Genomic DNA, 22,503 nt, shown 5'->3' with positions numbered 1-22,503 from the left:
GGGGAGGGGGGGGAGCATCAGTGTCCTCAAAGCTGTGGAAATAGGGTTAGTTAATAACTTGCTACCCTAAGTAAACAAGAGTAATCAAAGCACAGGACCTACCAATAAACACAATCTTTGTTTGATATATCGAGCAGACAAAGTCCAGATTCTTTTTGTGTTTTTTTTAATTCCACCTGGGAAATCGATACCCATTTTCAGATAAAGCTGTGTACCGTCTACCGACCCTCCGCCTAGACCTTTAAACCTGCCAGTTCTTTCTCTTCCATTAGGCACCAGGACCCCACTGTCTAGTGTTTCTAAATGCAGGCTGGGTTAACTGTATTTCAGCTGAAATGTAACAGAACTCGCCAATCATCTTGAGACGTTGTCCTGAATGTATCGGACCTCATTCCTCTCTGATCTCCCCTGGCATACCACATTCCACTTTCTCCTGATCCCTGCAAACTTGAGTGCAAGCCTCCCTTCTCATCTGCAAAGCAAAGAAAGAAGAGGCTGGAGAGCCACACCCCTGCCCCGCTCAGAGGAACAGGTACTTCTTAGTCATCCTTTGTCTGATGGATGAGAGTAGCACAAATGGCACAGTCGAATATCTGGATTAAGGCAACGTACAAATGGATCCCCATCGAAAGCCCGGGGACAAGGGTCTGGGATTCAAGAAGAGGGTTTAACCAAATTTATTAAGGTCACCTACAAGCTGCAACTTAGATCAGTTCCTCACTGTGCTAGATTCTGTTGGTACCCAGAGTGACAGGCAGGCCCTGCTGCAAAGAGCTTGCAATTTACCTCTCTTTTCCGCAGGGGGGACTAAGGACAGAGGCAAAGTCCCGCACAGCATATGTAGCAGAGGTAAGAACTGAACCCACATTTTCCAAACCCATCCTTCCTCTTGGGTTCTCTCGAAAAGTGAAGGATAATTACCAGCCGGAAAATTTCCCCATTTTTGGTCACTAGGAAAAAAGATTTGGGCTCAATTTCTCCACCTTCCTCTGACATTTTGGTTTTTACAAAAACAAATTTCGACATGTAAGTCTAAGAGCCAAAGAATTACGTGGCAGAGGGGCTGGTTGGTTTTTTTTTTTTTTTTTTTTTTTTTTTTTTTTAAAGAATTCCTGGAAGAGGACCTGGCGAAATTCAAAGGCAATTCCTAGAAGGCAATGTAGCTGATTTCTAATCTAACAAAACTTGTTATCTTGAAAAAGCTGCTTACAAGGCGCATCACTCGTGTCCGCTACAAGCATTTTCCGTAACTCAGATGTACCTTGGGGATGTTGCAATTTTTTTCCCTTTTTAGGGGGGGCGGCAGGGGAAAAAAAAAAATCACAAAAAAAGTCCGTGTATTGTGCAAGAGACAAATTGCTCAATGCAGGCAGCTGGCAGCTTCATTCAGCAACTTGTGTGCCGGGGCCTGGGCAGATGTTTTCCTGGTTTGGAGCCTGTTAAAATAGCACTGGCCAAGCAAAGGTTTAAAAAGTCTCTTCCTTAAAAGAGTTGAAATCTGGTGGGTTTATTGCACAGCTGTCCAGTGGGAGGGTTGAAAGGAAGCCTTGAGTAACTTCAGCATTAAGGTCCTGATTCAGCAAAGCACTGGGGACTGGATCCTTTGCCACTGATGTCAACGGATGCAGGATCATGCTTATTAATAACACTTTGTGCTCATCTAGCGCTTTGCGTCCCCAGATCTCAAAGCACTTTAACCCCATTTTTCAGGGCTTGCCCAAAGGTCCCAGCAGGCCAGTACCAGAACCAGGACTACAACCCCGGTTCCCTGAGTCCCAGTCCACTAGGCCACATTCTCTCCCCTTAAATACATCCCCTATTAGGGCAAACCCTGCCATGTCGTACGCTGGATATTTTTCAGCTAAACGGATTTCCGAGTAGGGAGAAAGAAAAATTAATCTCTGTACATGAAACAGCATCTTTCCCTTCCAACAGATCCCACAGCATTTTGCAGCCAACCTCTCCCAGAATCGCTTCACGTCTCCCTCTGAAACGCAGCCCCCTCTGGGGTGCGAGCTGGCAGCTGTTTAACAGTGCACAGCAGTGCAACTGCTTTGGATAAGGATGCGAAGACTCAGAGAGAGGGGAGCGTTGTAGTAAGGACCCAATTGTCAGAACCTCTCCCTTCTGTCCTGGGTGACCATGGGCCAGTCATTTAATGTCTCTGCTTCAGTTTTCCCCACTAACCCTTCCTTTCTCCCATCCTTCGTGTGTCTTGTCTAATTACCATTGGAAAATCTTTGGAGCAGGGACTGTCTTTTTGTTCTGCGTTTGTACAGCGCCTAGCGCACTAGGGAACTCAAGTAATATGAACTTGGGGAAAAGACAGTCATCTAGCTCTCAGCTTCAGTAGGTCAGTGGTTTACGAGAACATGAGAGTCAGATGCTCCACAGCCGCAGATTAATCATGGCCTGAAATAGAAAGGAAGTGAGTCTGCACTAATCTTCCAAAAGGAAAACAAATTATTTCAACACAGCTTTGAAACAGCTGTAATAAAATCTGTGGAATTCACAGCCCTGAGAGATCAGACACGCATCATGGTGCCCTTTAGGAAGGGAAGTCAGTTAAGAGAGGTGAATGTGCATAGACTCGGAGGTCCCTCAAAAATATTAATTCAGCAGGAAAAGAAGCTTCATGGCATAAATTGATAACTTGCTAGTGGTCAGGAAGGATTTTGAGCTGGACGGGCGCCAGGTCTTTGCAGCTGTTCAGAACAACACTTTTTCCATCCAAGGGCTGGTGTGCACACAAGGTGAAAGTAAACCAGGAACCGTTAGATCATCTCATCTGACCTCCTGTATAATACAGGCCAGAGGATTCCTCCCCCCGGGCCCTCCTGGAGCGTAGATAAGGAGCCATTCGTACGTCCTGCAGATTAATGCCCACGGAGGCCTGGCAGGAGGGATGGAGCTGAGGTGGAAGTTTGATGGAAAATGGGAGTTTTCACCTATACGAATCTCTCAGGTTTTGGCGGACATTTGTTTGTTTTTTCAACAAAAAGTCACAAATGTTCTGGGGAGGAAAAGACTCCTGACCCGCTCCAGCACACTGTGGCAGGGTGAAGCCCTAGCGCCTGGGTGAAATCCTGGCTCCACTGAAATCAGTGGGAGTTTGGATGTCAAGAGGGTCCAGAATTTCACTCGGAATTGTTACCATCGATCGATGAAGGCAGCTGCCTGGAAGGGACCAGCCACGAGGAGGAGAAAAGTACCAAACTCTAACCAACAGCACCAACACCAAGCAGCTGGAGTCGACAACCCTGCATGGGTTTATTTTTTTAAAACCTGCGCATGTTATTCAACTCTTCCGCAGCCACCAAAAACCACCCAAGCCCAATCAGAAACAAACAGGGCTGGGGGCAGGGATGGAACGGTACGTCCAGTGCTGCTCAGTAACTGAGCCACATGCTGCAGGGTCGAACACAGTCATTTAAAAAAAAAAAAAAGTCAATTGGAAAGTGGTTTCTAGGGAATAAAAACTTGGAAAACAGACTCGAGTGCAAATGTTTTGGTTCAAAAACGCCCCCAAAAGGGGAACGAAAGCGTCTCAGGAATGCAGTCCCCAGGCGCTCTCAAATATCACTGGTTTCCTTTTTTTTTTTATTATTATTATTAAAGGAATGATCCCTTGGATACATGTACATAATACCATAATCTGAAGGAATTTCTCTCCCCCCTCCTCCTTACACCCTCCCCACTGAGAACAAGACACGCTCTGTAGCAGCAAAATACTTGATGGATAAACATTGCCCCCAGGGGACAATTTTCCTTAATTAAATAGTATGTTAACTGGACATGCAGGAGACAAACTTCAGGCGTCCTGCCCATCAGGGACCTCAGGAGGTCGGCAAGCCCAGCCCCCCATTAGGAGGCAGGACTACATCTGCCTTTCTCTAGCTGCCACAACTGATGGGGTACACCTAAAGCTCGCATCGGCGAGCCCCATCCCACCCCACTTTTCTGTAGCGGCCCCTTAAGAGACGGAAGCGTCACGGCCTGTCTGGCCTGCGAAGGTTGCTTCCCAAGAGGCCGTGCTGGGGGCAGGATTCGGGGGGGAAGGTGGTGGCACGCAAACCACAGGGACAAATTGAGCGTTGGGACCCAGATTTCCAAACGAGCTCGGCTGCCACTTCTCAGCGGCAATTCGGTAGCGGCTAGGGACCCAACTGTGCTGGGAGCTGAACAAACTTACAGATCTCTGCCCCCAACGAGCTTACAGTCGCAGGCCTCCAAACGAAGCGCCGAGTCCGCCGAAGTCCTCAGCACCCAGCAGTTCTCAATGGACGGCTGCTGAGGGCTGATCGCTTTGGAACCATCTGGCTACTCCAACAGCTATTTGAAAACCTGGCCCCAATTTTGGGTGCTGAGCCACAGGCCTGCCATTTACAGCGGCTGAACACAGGGCTCTGATGGACCTGGCGTGGGAGCCTTTTTAAAAATCTTGATCGCTGCCGAGAAAAGTCACAGGGAAAAGACTCCGGGTGCTCTTTACATTAGCAGACGAAGTCACAGTAAGATCCGCTAACTGGAAATTGAAGCCAGAAAAATTCCACCCTGGCGCTAAAGGCACAAACGGTTAAGAGTCAAGGTAATGGAGCACTGGGGTGGCTGGACCAAGGGGAGCTGGGTTCTCCATTGCGTGGAGGCTTTACACCTCCAGTGGAGATCTTCCTCCAAAAGATTTCCTTGAGACTCGTCCAGCTCCATGCAGGGAACACTGGGTGGAAATCTGGCTCCGTGGTCCCATTTGGCCCTAACTTATGAGCCACGCGCACAGTTTAACGATTCTTGTGGAGTTAACAATCAGGGCTCTTTCCCCAGCTTGCTCGGGGACTGCTCCCCCCACCTTGCTGCGAGAAAACTGGACAGGGGCATTGCCCACCCCGGGAGACAGGAGCACATCCAAGCCTTGTTTATCTGCCAGCGGGACGGTGCGATGACGAAATTAAGAACGGGGCCCTACAGAGAGAGACGTCCCAGACGCACCTTCCACGATCGATCAATTCTTCACAGACAGCCTGAGGAAAACGGCTTCTGAGCGATCTTGATGTGCTCATTTACATCACAGATCCCACGTGTGTAGCCCCAGATGCTGTGGGCTAGTGCAGATACTCAACAACCGGGCCATGGACCGGCGCCAGTCCCTCAGATCGCCCCGTCACAGTGTAGGAAGGCAGCAAGCCAGACCCCGGTATCAGAAAGGTTGAGAGTCACTGGTCTCGTGGGCTGAGACTCCAGGGACCCGGCTTCTGGGCCGAGGCATAGAAAGATGGACAACGGTACCGGTGCCATCCCTGCCAACCTGGGTTCTAGTGTCTGCTGTAGATTTTTGGGCCCTCAAAAGAGCCCCACTGAGCACCGTAATCCATGCCCACCACCTCCAGACCCCGGGCCACCTCCTCCTATCGTAGCCGATGCCTCCTGGCCCAAGACGGGCTGCAGCAGGAAAGCCAGGGTGAGGAGGCGTCAAGGGGACCATGTTTTACCCCCCAGCGAGGCTATTCCACAGAATCAGGCACCTGGCTGCAGAGAGAGAGAGCAGGGGGGTCGGGATTGCCAGGGTGGCTTGTACCGACTGTCTTCTTACGAGGGGAAAACCAGGACGATGGTTGTGGGGAGAGAGCGCCCGGGAGAGCCCAGCGGGGCTATGCCCGGTGCTGGTTTGCAGGTGGAAGTCGGGTTAAATTCTGTCTCTAATGTGTCTTCGCCGGCTCAGTGAGAAAGACAAAGGACAGCTGGACAGAGAGATAGGATGGACAGACAGACAGAGGGAGGGGGATAGGGATAAAAGATGGCTAAACAAACATATTACTCCCATTTTAAATACGACATGCAGAGCACGCGGCCCCAGCCAGGAGAGGAATCCAATTACCAAGATAATTAGCTTCGCTTGTTTATTTCAGTCACCTGGCAATGCAGCTCGCCCCACACGGCACCACCCCTCGGACCTGCGTGGGAAATCGCCACCAGCCATTCTGGAAGGCACCTGTGCTAGGTGGAGAAAGACCGGCCCAGCCCTCCCCCTTCCCCAGGCTGCCAATCGGACGTCTTTCGCCAGGGTGAATAATCACCGCGAAAAGGAATTACGCGCCCGTGCCCGGGCTGCAAGTCGCTGCGGAGGCCGGGATGGGAACGCAGAGGCCGGAGCCTTCAGCGGCTCTCGCGTGTGGGTTTCTGACAGCTGTCTAACAAGCCCGCTGCCCCCTCGTGAAGCCAACGCTCTGATGTAACCGGAGGCTTTGCTGCCTTTTTTTTTTTTTTTGGCAAGATACAATCTTAATACAGCCCATTTAACCAGGACTTGACAGCTGGCGCCCTGCCAGGCTGCAGAGCCCGGAGTAGCTGGTCCGTCGGCAGTTGAACCCTAGGTCCTAGGAATGGAAAAAAAGGCAACAAAAATCTCCTTTCCCTGCCACTTTAAGCCTTGAAGGACCAGGTGGCAGCCGCTCCACCAGCTCAGTGCTCAGGAAGCTGCAGCGTGGGGAATTCAGACATTAGCTCGCAGAGGAAATTCGGATAAGCCCTGCAAAGGGCTTTGCCTTAATAGAAAAATCTCTCCTGCATGGAAAGATGTCCTGCCCCAGGTACGGCATCCGCTCACTCCCTAACCACAGCCCGCCCATGCTCCAGGAGATAGCTGTTCCACATTCCCTCGCCGCCGGCTGGCTACGTGACTGTGGGCGAGCTCAGGAGAGATCTCACGCCAAGCAACGACCGGGAGCCAGTCAAGGGTTCACGGGGCCCTTTAAACTCCCCTGCACCAGCCCGGGAAGGTTTGTCACACACAGGGTTCGCAGCGTTTCGGGAGTGGCAAGGAAAGCCCTGGGCTCTGTTCCCAGCCCTGCACCCGGGGCAAGTCCTTCCACCACTCCTAGGAAGGTTCCCCACGAGAGGAAAGGAGAGAGATGCCCGTCCCCAACCCCAGCTTAGCTGCCCCCTCCAGAGCACACTGCCCCTAGGAAACCTCTCAGCACCAGCGCACTCCTTCGCGAGCCCCAGGTACAGCACACGCAGCCCCGACGGCTACGTCTCTTACTGGACCGATGCCAAGTCGCTGGAGCCAGACAAGAGCCTCCAGCTGCTCCAGCCTCTGACTGCGGCCTCGTCTGACAGTGTGGAAAAAAAATCACGCTTCACCTCCAGCACTCCTAATGAGCTGGTTACCGGGGGGGCCCCCCCGCTTCTGGGACGGGCACCGGGAAGCTGATCCCAGCCATTTCACAGCACCGAACCCCAGACGGGAGAGACGCACTTGGACGCTTGCAACCCACCTCCCTCAGCGCTGTCCCCTCGATGCAATCTCCTAATTACATCCCAAAAACAACTGCGTCAAAAGAATCGGACAGTTGCAAAGCCACGTGAAACCTTAATGATACGGTGTATTAGGGCAGCCCCTAGGCGTTCCAGTCACGGCCCAGGACCCACCCTGTGCTAGGCAGTAGCAGAGACAGAATCCAGTTCTCCAGAATAGCATGCAGCCGCCTAAACCACGAGACAATCCTCTCCCTCTCTGCAGGCTGAGTCTGCTGGCCCAACCCATGTGCCGGGGCTGAGAGGTATTTTCCCTGCTCCTAAAAACCCCATCCTGGATCAGACCAAAGGGCCATCTCACCCAGAATCTGGTCTTCCGACAGCAGCCAATACCAGGTGCCCCAGAGGGAATGAACAGAACAGGGAATCATTAAGTGATCCATCCCGTTGCTCATTCCCAAGCTGCTGACAAACAGAGGCTAGGGACACTATCCCTGCCCATCCTGGCAAATAGTCATTGATGGACCTATCCTCCATAAACTTCTCTAGTTCTTTTTTGAACCCCGTTATAGTCTTGGCCTTCACACCATCCTCTAGCAAAGAGTTCCACGGGCTGACTGTGCGCTGTGTGAAGAAATACTTCCTTGTGTTTGTTTCAAACCTTCTGCCTGTTAATTTCATTTGGTGACCCCTGGTTCTCGTGTTATGAGAAGGAGTAAATAACATTTCCTTGTTTACTTTCTCCACACCAGTCATGATTTTATACACCTCTATCATATCCCCACCTTAGTCGTCTCTTTTCCAAGCTGAAAAGTCCGAGTCTTATTAATCCTGAGTTTCTGGTATGCGAACAGCTCTTAAGTAGTTAAAGAAAGAGAAGAGTCATCAAATAAAGTTACCAATCGCTCTGTTCTCTTGCCAAGTATGTTCACGTCAGTGTCTCTTTCTTGGCGGGGGGCATGCAAGGCAGCCAGAAAGAAAGAGAGCTTTCCATGCCAAAGGGGGAGAGAGATGCACTTGGATTTCTATAGAGCCCCACGTCCCCCTGAAATCAATTTGTCTCGAACCCTAGAGCATTTCTGTTGATTGGCACCAGAACAGTTTGCTGTTTGTCATGGGGTGAACTGGAGTCTCCTAGATTGGCTTGTTCAGGTAGATGATGCCCCAGGAAAGTCTGTTAATAGTGGCCAGATGCCAGCAGTTTTGGGAGGATGTTTCACCCCCTTCCTGGGGTTTGGGGGTTTTTGTTTGTTTGTTTTCATTCCAAAACGAAATTTTAAAAAAAGGAGACCTCTCGGCCACCTCTTGGAGCGGTCCCACCGAAAGGCCAACGTCCCAGCGGACGCAGCTTGGGATCCAGCCCCCGGCCCCACCAACGCGCAGTCTCTATGAAAACAGAGCGCACGCTGCGCCCCCCCACCCCCATTTCTGTTACCGTGGTGGCAGTTTTGCGGACTCTTCCCAAATGCTTTTCCGGGTCTGGGGAAATTCTTCTGAAGCTCCTTTTAAATCAATCTTCTATAAAGCAAAAAAATAAAGCCCAGAACCATGCAGTGACCGTATCTAGATCAGTTCCTTCCATGGTGTTAAACGTATCCAGCTCCAACGGGATTTTGGCACATCCCAGAACCACCACGTGGCTGGTCCCAAGCGTTCAACAGTCATGAGTCAAGCTGCACAATAATCACGAGACTGGCACAAAAATCATAAAATTTATTTAAAACACACCATCCTGGGTTCTCTTCAGTTGCCTTCTGGTGTCAAGAGCTTTCGGGGGTCATGTTTTCAACTCTTTCTGCACAGCCACCAGGGCTAGAAACTTGCTTTTTTGGAAAGTGAACATGCAGATTCTCACCTACCTACCTGCCTCCAGGAGCTTGCGAGAAGATCGCCAGGGTTGGCCCTGCCAGAAATGCTTAGCTGACCTGGCCCCATTTAACACAGCTGTGTCTCAGACAATTATTTATGGTTCATATTGCGAAGCACCTGCCTGCACAGGTGCTTCTCTGACCCGCCTCTCAGAGCCCTTCATAGTCATGGATGGATTTTATCCTCACACCCCACTGTGGGAAGTTCTAGCCTCCCCGTTTTAGAGCTGGAGAATTGAGGCCCAGGGTAGATTAAGGTAACCGAAGGGCTGAGCTGGGCTGAACCCAGGTCTCTCAAATCCTACGTCCATGTCCTACCCGCTAGGGGTCATACTTCTCACCCAATAAGAAATCAGGGCCTTGCTGCGCTAGGTGCGGTACAGACACGGAGCAAAAAGCTGGTCCCGACCCCCAAGAGTTTCTCCTCTCTGGGTAAGTTGCGAGAGAACAGGTGGCCGTAAGAGACGGCTGGGAAAGCACCAGGTAACAGTGCGGGGTGATGACCAGTGTGACAGCAGCTGTGACCGCCCCCGCTGTCTAACCACAGCCAAAGGCTTATGGAAGGCATCCCAGCAGAAATGTGCTTTAAGGGAGGACAGGGCAGCGGTTTTAGGTCTGGGCTGCTCTTCTGCATAAGGTGCGGCACAGAGAACCCCAAAACCTATTCCCCTTCCCATGGGGGAATCCGCAATGACCAGCAGGAGCGCTTGATACTGGTACCCTGTCTCCACGCTGGGGGGCTGGACGGCCTCGGCTGGCCTGGGGTAGCGAAAGCCATTAAACAAGGTCTCTGGATGCCACCCACATTAATTAGCCCAGTACACACCTCTGCATCCAGCAGCTTTTGCCAGCAGCACGGCTCGTACCTGAGGAGTTTAGAGGCCGGGGTTTGAATGGGACGCTGGGTGGCACAGAGAGGGCATTAATCATTCCAAGTCTCCAAAGCCGGCCTGCTCCTAAGCTGGGAGAATTCAGCAGCCTACAAACCTGAAAGCAGTTTTGTGGGGTTTTTTGGTTTTCTGGCTCTGAAATTCTTTGAAAACTCTACTGGGAATAAATGAGAGCATTGTCCCAGGAACACCCACTCGCCAGGATCAAACCTGCCTGCAACTGGAAGAGCTCCCACGGTTGAGAGATCAGCTACCGAGAGTAGCCCCGTTTTAATGATCCGGACGCTGCCTCCCCCAAAACCAGGGCAGACACTGCACCCACACTGAGAGCTCTGGGGAATCTGCTAACACGGCAAAGCTCTCGCACCAGCGTCCAGGAAACAGGAATTTCAATCCTGCTCTGCTCACTGGTGAAATGAGTCTGACAAGACTCGTTCAGCTGCTCAATAAGCTTTGCTCCCAATACGCCAGCACAAAAAGCAGCCAGGGGCTGGAATAGCAGGGGCAGGGATGGATCAGCTTAAGTGGGCGGCCCAGGGCTGAGTTCAGGGGGTGGGGGAAGGCTGCAGGTCAGGTTTAGGATGCATTGGCAGGGGCTGCCTTCCTCCCCTACACCTCACTCCAGCCAGTGCCAACAGCCAGTCCTGGCAATAGTGCAAAAGCTTTCACACTCGTGTAAGGCCACTTTGCTTATTTTCCCATAGGATCACGTAGCCAAAAAAGGGCTTTAAACCAACATGTACACTGGGATTTTTAAGAGGCGCCCAAGGGAGTTAGGCACCCAAATCTAACTGGGTTTTAACTGGCTGCTCAGCCTCGGGGTGAGATTTTCAATAGCGCTCTGTCTCGACCTAGCTCTGCTCCCCTAAGGTACCCAAGCATCTTTCTCCCCTTTCGGCGTCCCCTCATTCCCACCCGGGGGCCAGAATCTCACCCTATTGGTCTTTGTAACCCATCCCCCTCCCTCTCCGTGCCGTTGCCCAAACCTCACCAGCCCCCATGACACTTACCACAACCTCCTCCCCAAACGCACCATTTCAATGGAATCCGGGGCCGCAACTCCCATAGGTTCCCTTGAGCAGCCCAACCCCAAAGAGAGGGTCTGAAGTTGAGTTACATAAACGTTGCCACCAGAGTTTTACGGTACTTTGCTGGCCTCTGTCCATCTGAGCTCCTCACCATGTGTTTGTTCTCACACAGCCCCGTCAGGCAGACCAGGGCTGTTATTTTCCCATCTGGAAAATGGGGGTAAGGCACAGAGAGACGAAGTGACTGGCCCAAAGGAAACCACTAGCAGAAGTCTCCCAAACCCATGCAAGCACTGTAGCTACTGGGCCACTCTTCCTTTCTCCCGCACATCGGGAACCAAGTTAGACCAACACCAACCTCTGCTGAAAATCCCACTTTCCAGGCCGAGGCCCGGATGCTGCAAACGCGTCACCTACGCATGCTCATCCAATGGGCTCGTTCGTTTAGCCAGCGGCCCACGGAGGAGACGTTCCAAAGCCAAGGGGCCGAAAGGGGCGGCCACTGCTGAGCAGGGGAGCTTAATCACAGCCCGCTCCATTTTAGCGGCCAGCCCCGGGCGAGGGAAAGCAGCAACCACACACTGGGCCGACTGTTCAAGGGAGGCAAACCGTTCCAAGCTGCCGAAAAACGACTCCTCCCCCCTTCGCCTTTTGTCCTTGAATGCGAGCAGACATTCAGCTCCTGCCAGGGATTTGGCTGATTAGAAACAGAGCAGGAACTTTCGAACACACACGAGAAACAAGAAAAAAAGGGAGAGAAAAAGGAAAAGGAAAGGGGGGAGGGGGGAGGAAAAGTTCCCCTCCTTGGAATCCAAGTACCCAAGGAAAAATAAGGCTCTCTTATTCTGCGCTGTAGCAGGCCCGGTCTCTGACTCCCCGCCCTGCTCTGCCCAGCGAGACCTTTCCCTTTCCCAATCCGGAGCCGCAGCTTAAAACAGAACGTGGTGGTTGGGATGCGAGCTGCCCTGGGGACCGAGGTTGGGCAGAACCTAGACCAAGTCACAGACAACGGAGCCCCGGCCAGCTCCGTCCAAGTCGTCCGGGACAGGGAGAGGCTGCAATGTGCCCAGCCACACAGAAATCAAAGGGGAATCGATGCAGTGTGAGGAGCCTGACCTGAAGGGCTGGACAGGCCTCTGTTCCCCCACGAGGGAGCCTTTATAACGGCACTAGTGTGTCTGAGCACAGAGTGCGGTGGGGGGCTGGGACGCTGTCCCACTTGATCGAACCGAGTCACCATCACCGAGAGGACGAGAACTCCTGTCCAGGGTTTGCTTGGAAGGGGCAATGTTCATCTTCAGGCCTGGGGACAGCCGTGGACTCCCAATCCCTGATAACCGATGAAGGGTACCACGCACTGCCTGCTTATCATCGGAAGAGACGGGGCTTTAAGAAAAAACACCAAACACCACACGGCTGCGCAGTACGATCGCCAGAACCGGCCACGCTGCAGAGGGAGAAGCAGCCCCGCCCGAAGAGCTGGCAAGCGAAACAGACAAGACAGGAAACAGAGGCAACCCGTGCCCACGGACATGCAGCAGCTCCGAGGTGGGAACGGTACCCAGGTGGCCCGATGAATGCAGCATGCTGCCCCTAGACCAGGTGTGCGTGCCAGCACCGAAGCACAGGAAGCTGCTAGCTTCATCTTGGAAGAGTAACGAGAGGCAACGAGCGAACGCTCCCTCGAACGGGCGCTGTGAAATTAACGAAGTGCCGCAGAACGTCTGGGAGCAGCTGGAAGCACACAGCCGGGCTTCAGACCACCTGCCCGAAACCTCCTGAAAGCAGATCGGCTCCGGCTTCGGGCGAAAATGCTGCAACCGAAGGAGAGCGTTCAAAAGAAGGACGACGACGACTTCGCTTGTAGAGATCCTCTGCAAGAGCAACTTAAAGCCGCACGTCAGCCGGCAGGAGCATGAAAACGCTGCTCAAACTCAGTCGCGTGACAGGGAAAGGGGAAAGAGAATCTAAAGCACTTGCAAATCGGGCTCCTCTTGCAGCCCAACGCGGCCAGGGGGTCTCACGGTTACAGCGTTGCCCTGGGACTTAGGAGATGTAGCTTCCGTTCCCAGCTGTGCTGCGGACTCCTCCCGTGAAGTCACCTACGGCCAGGTGCTCCCAACAGCTACATGCAGATAGCGAATGTCTCTAATCAAGACAGGCCCTTAACTTTATCCTTGGCACTCAACCACCAGGGATACAGGCCATGCTTCAGCACTACCAACTCTCACAATATTTGGTAGATGTGGGGCTCTTTTTTAAAAAAAAAAATCCCCACCCCTCAGAATCTCCTTATTGCATTAGAATCTCACCCCTCCCCCTCGTTCTCTCTTATTAATTATTATTACTATTATTAAATAAAAAGTAAGTTTCCAGCCCTCATGATTAGGGAGGAAAACTCAAAACCCAAAAGACAAACAAACAACTCGATCTCATGCCTTGGTTTGTGCAATATCGCTGGTGCCACTGGAAAAAACAGGGCCTAAAAGGGGGCAGAAGACTGGCTTCAGCATCTCTCAGCCGTGATCACTATGAATTATTTGTGCTGCTGTAGCACCAACCAGCCCCAGTCACGGACCAGAGCCCCACTGTGCCAGGAGCTGTACAAACACAGACGTGCAGTCCGCAAGGAATCTCTACAATGCTCCAACGCAGCAGTGTGACATCAGGGATTTTATTTTTAAAGGAAGATTTAAAGAGGACAGGATGAGAGTGAAGTGGCTTGGACCGTGTGCCGCTAACCCAGCCCACACCCCGAAGAGTCACAGATTATAAAGTTTCAGAGTAGCAGCCGTGTTAGTCTGTATCCGCAAAAAGAACAGGAGTCCTTAGAGACTAACAAATTTCTTAGAGCATAAGCTTTCTTGGGCTACAGCCCACTTCATCGGATGCACAGAATGGAACATATAGTAAGAAGATATATATAGATACATACAGAGAAGGTGGAAGTTGCCATACAAACTGTAAGAGGCTAATTAATTAAGATGAGCTATTATCAGCAGGAGAAAAAAAAAAACCTTTTGAAGTGATAATCAAGATGGCCCATTTAGACAGTTGAGGAGGAGGTGTGAGGATACTTAACATAGGGAAATAGATCATAAATAGATTATAAAGTATGGAGGGACCCGTCCCAACTGCGTAGCACAAGCCACAGAAATTTCAGCCGGCCATTCCTGCAGCCTATCCAACAACTTGCAATTCCCTGCTACTGCACTGGACGATCCTCCTTCGCACCATCTCTCTCTCTCTGTCCCTCCATCGACAGGGCAAGACTTGTGTGATCCGTGAAAGGAAAATTAGTCCCTGGGTGTGCAATGGCTGCAAGACACCGTGCGGATCTTCACGTGTCATTTGGGGCAGAAGCGAAACCAGCTTCAGTGACCACTCCCAATCCAAGCGCTGTCGCGCCGGCAGTCTGCATTTGAAGGCGCAAGCAGAGTTGTCATCACAGAAATTAATCTGTACCCAGGCCATTTGGCTGAATAGAAAGTTAGCAGCAGAGGAAAATGGAAAGATCCATGCACATGGGTTCCTGCCAACCTCCGCTGAGAGCCCTAACTTCCCCGATCTCCTGCCATGCCAGTCACACTAATCTCTCAGCAAAAAAACCATGGATGCGCAGCTCCTATCTGAACCGGACAGACAACTCATCATTCCAGCATAGCAACGCCAGCTGGGAGGCTGGTCTTTTTCAACCCTTTAGCACTGGGATTTCCCCCATCAGATGCTAACGCAAACCTCATTAGCAGCAGGCACTAGGGAAGCCTGACTCCTGCTGTCAGTAGATAAATGCCATATGCGAGTAAATAAAGGAGCCGCTAACTGGATTTACAGATCAGCTTTACTCTCCTCTAAGATAAAATCATGGTAAGGACAGATCTCTTAAACACAGAACAGAAGGTAAAGGCTTAGGCCCAGAAGGTAAAGGCAGCATTTATAAAACTTTACATTCTATTTAAGCTTTGCATTTATAAACAAACCCGAAAGACTTCTCCGCAGAGTTGGAAACAAACTGACGCAGGCAAAGCAGAAAGTGAAACTGACTTGTCTAGTTTCACAGGCCAAGATGAGTGAAACGCCTAAGACAAATAACCACCGGTGGTGCCGCCAGCTCTCCTGATTCGATCATGCACCTTGCGTTGTTGAAGGAGGGCTTTTTTGTTTTGCTTTTAATTCCCAGCTGCTGGAGTCAACCGATTGCATGAGAATCGCAACTTTAAAAAAAAAAAAAAAAAAAAGCAAAGCTTCTCGTCCTCATGGTTACGGAGAAAAGTCTGGAAACACGAGCGAACCCCGCAGCTCAGAAACGAGACGTCAAATAAAAAGAATCCCAAATTTATTTATTTATTTAAATTTCAGAACTTCTTGGGAGCCAGACTCAGGAGTTCGGGACGCTTGAGGTTGGAATCTTGCATCCATGACAAGTGGTAAATTATTGTTAAGCCTCACGTGGGTTTTCTCCCCAAAACGTTGCATTATTCGTAGGTGCTGCGCACACACCCTCCTCATCTCACCTCAACAGTTACCACAATTTAAAGCGGAGATCAGACTTCAGTCCGAAGCTCCAGTGCGACTGATTTCACTCTGAAAGGCCTCCATCAAATTTCTTATGTGTAGTGTTTATGGCTACTTTAACAGGCCAGTTCGGGCCTGCGTAAGTGGATGCGATTCCACTGAAGTCCCTGGATTTGCACCTGCCATGAAGAGCTTGCAAGCGAAATAGACAAGAGAAGGCCTGCGGGGGTGAAGCGACTTGTACAAGCTCACAAGGGGACTCTATGGCAGTGGTGGGGGTGGAACCCACAGCCCGCACTCAACTTCAGCGCTGCAGTAGGAAGGCGGGTGAGGAAAGGTGGACTTGAAACACTCTCCGTTTTTTCTCCTGGCTTGACAGCATCCCGTCCGCTTGGGCGGCACGTTCCTCTCGCTGAACGCAACTCTGAACAAGATAGCTCTGGCAGAAGTCGGTGCACTCGGGAGGCCAGAAAGCGACCCTCCAAATGTCAGCCATCAGCTCTCACTTCCTCCTCTGTGCAAGTTACCAGCAGCAAAACAAGAGCAAACCGCCCCCCGCTGCCCCGACCTGCTTTAAATGAGCATAACTCAAGAGGGAAGTGCTCGTTCCTGAAGAGAGACTGCTTTAAAGAAAAGGAGCACAGCACGCTGGTGTAATACACAATCAGATCACACACTACCTCAGCCATCCCAGACGCTGGGACTGTGATAAACACCACACCGGGAACACCTGTGATTAAGCTGATTGCAGACACCTTTCAGTAACTGCAGGTCTCTGCTACCATGACTAACAGGGTAGACTGAGCCAGCAGCCGAAATTGTTGTAAGGCCCCAGGTCTCCACCTTCTCAGCTCTCTGGGGTTATCACAGAAAGTTAATTGAGGCTGTGTATCAAAACTTCCCTCTGGCAAGAGGAGATACTCCCAGGAGAGGCAAAGCAGCATCATTCTTACTCCCTCTGGGAGGCTGATCATGTTTTACACCAATTTAGTGCTTTTAGCAAACGGACGGAGTATTACAAGCAAGAAATCCACCACACCATGGTGGGTAACAGTAATTCATAAGTGGAGAAACTGAGGCATGGAAAGGGAAAATGGCACGCCCACACAGCAAGGCAATGGCAAAGCCAGGAATGGAACCCAGGAGTCCTGTGCCCTGTGCCAATCCCATCCCCCAAAGGGGCATCAAGGGAAAAAATAAATGCATCTCCCTAAGATAGATGGTTCTTAGGCCCCATGACCATAGTAGCTAAGCACATCACAGTCTTTAATGCATTTATCCTGACAACACCCCTACGAGGCAGGCTGGTGCTATCTGAGAGATGGGGAAACTGAGGCACGGAGCAGCTCGGTGACTTACCCATGGTCTCACAGCAATGTTATGGCAGAGCCAGAAATTAAACCCAGGGCTCCTAAACCCTAACCGCTGGCCCATCCTTCCTCCAGCATGAACGGCTCACCGGGTTGCTCTGCAGAGCATTCAGCACTCGCCATGGGCCTTCCTCTAAACCCCGAGTCCGCAATGAAATCAGTTTGCTCCCAGCCACGCCCCTGACAGTGCATTTTTACAAAAGCAGAAAGAAATCCAGGATTTCAGGAGAAGCTTCAGATTTCGCAACTGATTCAGTGGGATCTAGTCTGTAACCCAGAGTCAAATCAGCAAGATGAAGTCAGCATCCCGTCAACCTCCAGGCCCGTGGTTCAAACAGATCGCCAGCTGGGACTCAAAGAGCTTTTCCAAGCCAAGTGGGAGCTGAGTGTGTCTCAGTTCAGCCCCCGGTACACAGACCCCACGCGCAAGTCACAGACAAACCCCAGCCCATTTGGTGTCGGGAAGTTCGTAGCTACATGCATCTGGCCTGGCTGTACAGTGCGACCCCACCTTTGCCTGGCGACCCGCTGTGTAAGGTAGAGATCCCCCCACCCATTTCTATAGCATCTGAGCACCTCAGTCTCTCCTGTATTCATCCTCACACACCTCTGGTAGGCAGGGCAGTGCTGTTATCCCCTTCGTACATGTGGGGAAACTGAGGCACAGAGCGTGACCCGCCCAGGGTTACGCAGGGATGTCATGGCAGAGCCAGGAATTGAATCCTGATCTCTGGCTAATGCCTAACCACTGAAAAATCCTTCCTCTCCTGGGCCCTTTTTCCTCAGAGGTGCCCAAAAAAACCCTCTAAACCATCTTCCCCACACGCAAAAAAAGAGCAGGGACTGGTCTCCTCCTGCCTCATTTCAGACTGTCGCCTGCAAGACCAGAGGGTGAGGCCTGAGCCTAACACACACACACACACACACACACCCATGCAGTGCTGCAACGAGAACCAGAGTTTTCTGAATGCACCTGCCTTTGCTCCAGAGTCCAAAGGTCAGGGGCGGATGGAAAGATCTTTCTCCTCCTCACACACCCATTTTGCAGCGAGGACTCAGGATTTTATCCCACTCCCCCAGGTTCCTCGCTACGCTGTCGTGCCCTCGCAGGACCCTCCACACGAGGCCGAGGAGAAGGTCCAAACCCCTGGGGTTTTACTGGGGTGCGAAGATCAGTCCCCGGGAGTAAAAGCATCGTTTATAACGCAAGGTGTGGCTCATCAGAGCAGCCCAAAGCTGGAAACGGGGCCCAGGCTTCCACTCTCCACAGACCAGACAAAGGAAGGGGATGATGCCCACGTCGCAGAGGGGGAAGAGAGGCCCAGGTGGGGCCGCGGTATTTTCAAAGGAGCGAGATCCCCAAATCCCTCTGCGAGTCACGTAACGCCAAACGCCACCAGGTGACTCACGCCAGGGAAGAGAGATGGCAATGGCACCCCGCCCTCCTGAGTCACAGTCCAGGGCCTCCTCCCACGCCGGCTTCTCGCTGCTGCAGCTCTCCCGGGCTTCGGAGGAGGAGGAGGATAGAGAGTTTCACCCCCTCCCCTTCCCACGTCAGGGACAGACAGACAAACTCCCTGCAGTTCCTCGCCCAGCAGCGTGCTGATCCCAAGGCCACGGACACTGTCCCTTCGATGGGCATGAACTGGACTTGGTTGCTGCGATCAGGGCACCACAAGGGGGGAGCGGAGAGGGGCAAAGCCCCCTCCCCCTGTGCTCCCGGCACATTCGGTAACACTGTCCTCTGGCTGAGTGTTAAACCCCCCACACCCTCAGTGTCTACCCCGATCTCCACCCTCCAAGCCCCTTGATTCTGCTCCGCACCCCGAAGGCCCTGAACGCCACCTCCTGTCCCCCTGCCTCCATACCAGCCCCCCATCCTAGTCACACCCCAGTTTTGCTATTGATAAAACAAGCACCGGCCGTTCCGCCGAACAGCTGATCCCAGCAGTCGGTACCTTTGTTAAACTGCAGCCTCCCCCCTGCTTGAGACCCCCAGCGGCGCCCCCAGCAACCGCTCTCATTACAGCTCGGGAGACGCAAACAGAATTGAACCCACCATCTGCGTCTGGCTGGCCATGACTCAGCCTCCCCCCACGGAGCTGCTTCAACTTGGGGGATTTTTTTTTGGTTTTAAATCACTACTTACAGCCAGAGCCTATTTCGGCAACAGAAACACGGGGCTCAAATACAAAAACAACAAGCAGCCACGGGTCTACCCCCTTCCCCCCCCCCGCCACCGCGCAAGGAGCTGATCGATCCCGGGCCGCAGCGTTTGACCTGCGCTTGCAGCTCATTGGAAATTGTAAACAGGAGGCAGGAAGGGATCAAAGCGAGAGGAGGAGGAAGCCGCAGGCCCTTGGGAAAAAGCTGTTTTAAATCAACCAAACATTTTTCAACCCAAAAAAAAGAAAAAAAGGTTATGACTGGCTTTAACGCAAGACATTCAGGCCTTTCAGAGGATCCCCAGGAGAGTTAGACCCCCGGCGCCCACTGGATTCCTAAGGATCTTGTGCACCTAATTGCTCAAAGAGCCGGTGACTACCCCAGGCCAGACCCCCCAGGTCCCCCCTTTCCGGGGTGGGAGGGGAGGGGTGCATTTAAAGAGGCATGGATGCTGCAGAAAGAAGGCGGGGAGAGCGGAGAGGGGCGAGGCAGGAGGGGCGAAAGCGCCAATGCGGTCACTCACGGTGCAGGCTGAGGGAGATGTTGATGGAGCGCTCCTCCACAAAGCCCTTCAGGTTGGGGATCTTGGCGCACTTTAGGATGGTCTGGGAGGCGCTGTCGCCCACGTGGACCCAGCACACCGTGTCCTCGATGTAGTTGAAGTCCATGGCGGTGGTCTGCTTGGTGCTGGTGGGGGTGATGTTGGGCACAGGGCCGCCGCTCAGGTAGGTGGCCAGGATGTTCTGGGAGTTCGCGATGAGCAGCACTGGGGGCCGGTCCACAGGCTCTGGAAGGGGAAGGGGAGAACAGCCAGGGAGGGTTAAGCAGGCAGCTGGATTCCTGCTCAATCTACGCCCCAGGCCTCAGCAGGGAACCCACAGCCTGACCCATGCAAGAGGAAATACGAGAGGACTGGATTTCCAATGCCGGGGACAGAGGAGCCCCCACAGGAGGTCCAGGGGCAGGAGACCGAGCTGTAACATGGGAGGGACGATTCCTGACATCAACCGCAAAACATGCGTGCTCAAAATGGCCTGGTTGCTTTGCACATACACCAGGCCTACATGCAAGCACCTCGCACACGCGGTGTGGCTGCCGGGTAACTCTGCATGTACACACACGCCTGGGTCACGTGCAAACAGGTCAGGAGCGCCGCGCGTGCTCTGGGGCAGCTAGGTGGCTTTGCACACACACACACACCTAGATCAGGTGCAAACACAGCAGGAGTGCCACGCACACTCCGGGGCAGCCAGGTGGCTTTGCATGCACCCCCCGGTCCCGAGAGCTGGAGGCAGCCGGAAGCCACACCACGCTGCTAAAACACCACCTACCATTCTTAGCTTTGCAGGATCGGTTATCGGGCTGCAGGAGATAGCCCTCGACACAGCTGCACGTGTAGGAGCCCTCCGTGTTCGTGCACGTCTGACTGCAGGTCCCGTAGATGGTGCACTCATCGAAGTCTGCAGGGGAGGGCAAGAGAACAAGGCTGGGTCCCGCAACTGCATCAGCTCCCCGGAGCCAGGGAAAGGACAGAGCCCCCCAATGCTCACGGTGGAGCAGCAGAGAACGGGCCACGCGGGAGGAACACACCCCCCGCACCATCGGAGTCTAATCGTAGGGTTTGAAGGCCAGAAGGGACCAGCGCGATCCTCTCGTCTGTCCCCCTCTGGCCTGGGTTACGCAGAATCTCACCCCGCGAATCCTGCAGCCAGCCCAGAACTTCCAGCTGAGCCAGAGCAGAACTTTAACACAGAAATCCAGCCCTGCCTCGGAGGAGAATCCTCCCCAGCCCTGGCGAAGCGGTGCTGTTAAAAATCTGCCCCTTTCTCTCCGGTCTGAATTTCTCTAGCCTCAGCTTCCACCCACTGGCTCTTACTCTGCTCTGCTCTCAAAAATCTCTCCCCACGCAGGGACTCAGAGCCCGCGATCACGTCGCTTCTCAGCCTTCTCCTGAGTAAACTAAAGGGAACGAGATTCTTTTGTCTCTCGCGACTAGGCCGGCTTCCCAGAGCGCGAGTCCTTCTCAGAGCTCTTTTCTGCCCCCTCTCCCATTTTGCAGCCCCCTTTTTGAAGTGGGGACCCCAGACCTGACCACGGCCCCCAGTGGAGGTCTCACTCATGCCGTATGCAAAAGGAACGCCCCCTCCTGCTCGACTGATCTCCTCTTCCTGATGCATCCAAGGATGCTGCTCACCCTAATGGGGGAAGCCTGCTCAGTGCTCCAATGGGGGGGCCCCAGGGAGGGGGGGAAATCAGTTTAATCCATTGTGCTGGTCTGTCTTGGGCTATTCCACAACCCCGACACGTCACTGTGACGCTCAGGGTGGGATTTTCAAAGCTGCGGTTTTCTAATGAGCGCTAAGTGTCCCAATCCCTTTGGAAGCCACTCCGCTCCCTACCCCCGCCCCAGGCTGACTGGCCACACGCGGCCTTTGGGCAAGGCGTGGCCCGCTGAGCTGACGCTGTGCCCCCGCAGTCCTGTCCCCGCAGTCGCAGGCTGCGTCATCCCCCATCCACCACCAACCTTTGCAGCTCTTCCTGTCCTCGGCCAGCTGGAAGGAACTGTTGCAGTAGCAGGTGGGTCCGACGAGCGTCGGGATGCAGTGGTGCTGGCACCCCAGGGCCGAGCAGTTGGCCAGAAACTCTAAAGAAAGGAGTCAGTGGGGAAGAACATCAGTTCTGGGGTCAGTGGGCACTTCAGGCATCTGGGCAGGTGACGGGAACAGCGAAGGTTCCTGCTGTCATTCCCAGACTCCCCCAGGCACCCCAACCCCACAGCCCTGGCAGCATCCCCACTAGCTTGAGTAACAGGAGGGAAGGATGGGCTTATAGCCAAGGCACCGCGCTGGGACACCTGGGGTCAATTTCCAGATCTACCACTGACGTCTCGTGACACTTTGCACAGGCCACTGCCCCACGCGGCCCTCGGCTCCCCACCTGCGAAAAGGGGAGAAGGACCCTGTTACGGGGACAGCTACCCTGCAATCCCAGCTCAGGCAGGCACCCGTGGGCCAGCTTTTACCTAGCCCGCCCTGCTAATACCAGCTAGGAACGCGAGCATATATCCCGGGTTCCCGGGGCGATGGGGGGGCCAAGCATGGCCCCACCACCATGGTTTCAGCGCTATTTGTAGCCACACTAGGTAGATGGGCCAAGATACACCAATCCATCTTGCAATGACACCCTGAGCAGTGCAGGCATACCCTGCAAGCTCAAAATATTTTGCATGTAAAGATTTTCTGGGAGCTGGGGTATAAAAAGGATAAGTTTGATCGAAACCAATGATTTCTAGGCAGGGTAGCTCCCAGCTGGACTTTTAAAGACAACAGGCCCAATTCACCTTCACCCTGCACCGTGCAAACCAATGTTTGTTTGATGTTTCCACCAATGCAAACCAAGAGCAGAACGCTATCAG

At 52.9% G+C, this 22,503-nt stretch overlaps 1 protein-coding gene across 3 annotated transcripts in view; it reads right to left on the bottom strand.

Annotated features, from left to right (window-relative positions):
- The window catches only part of LRP1 (LDL receptor related protein 1), a 177,105-nt gene that overhangs the window by 90,440 nt on the left and 64,162 nt on the right, over positions 1-22,503 (bottom strand). For all 3 annotated transcript variants that reach the window (XM_037883672.2, XM_037883673.2, XM_043532632.1), the window contains exons 4-6: positions 21,613-21,732; positions 20,420-20,548; positions 19,612-19,875 (exon numbers count right to left, since the gene is read on the bottom strand). In XM_037883672.2, the coding sequence (XP_037739600.1) occupies positions 19,612-19,875; positions 20,420-20,548; positions 21,613-21,732 (513 nt within the window). The remainder of the gene's footprint in view (positions 1-19,611; positions 19,876-20,419; positions 20,549-21,612; positions 21,733-22,503) is intronic.

This window comes from Chelonia mydas, chromosome 20 (assembly GCF_015237465.2).
Source record: "Chelonia mydas isolate rCheMyd1 chromosome 20, rCheMyd1.pri.v2, whole genome shotgun sequence".
NCBI classification, from domain to species: domain Eukaryota; kingdom Metazoa; phylum Chordata; order Testudines; family Cheloniidae; genus Chelonia; species Chelonia mydas.
This window is presented reverse-complemented; position numbering and strand designations above follow the sequence as displayed.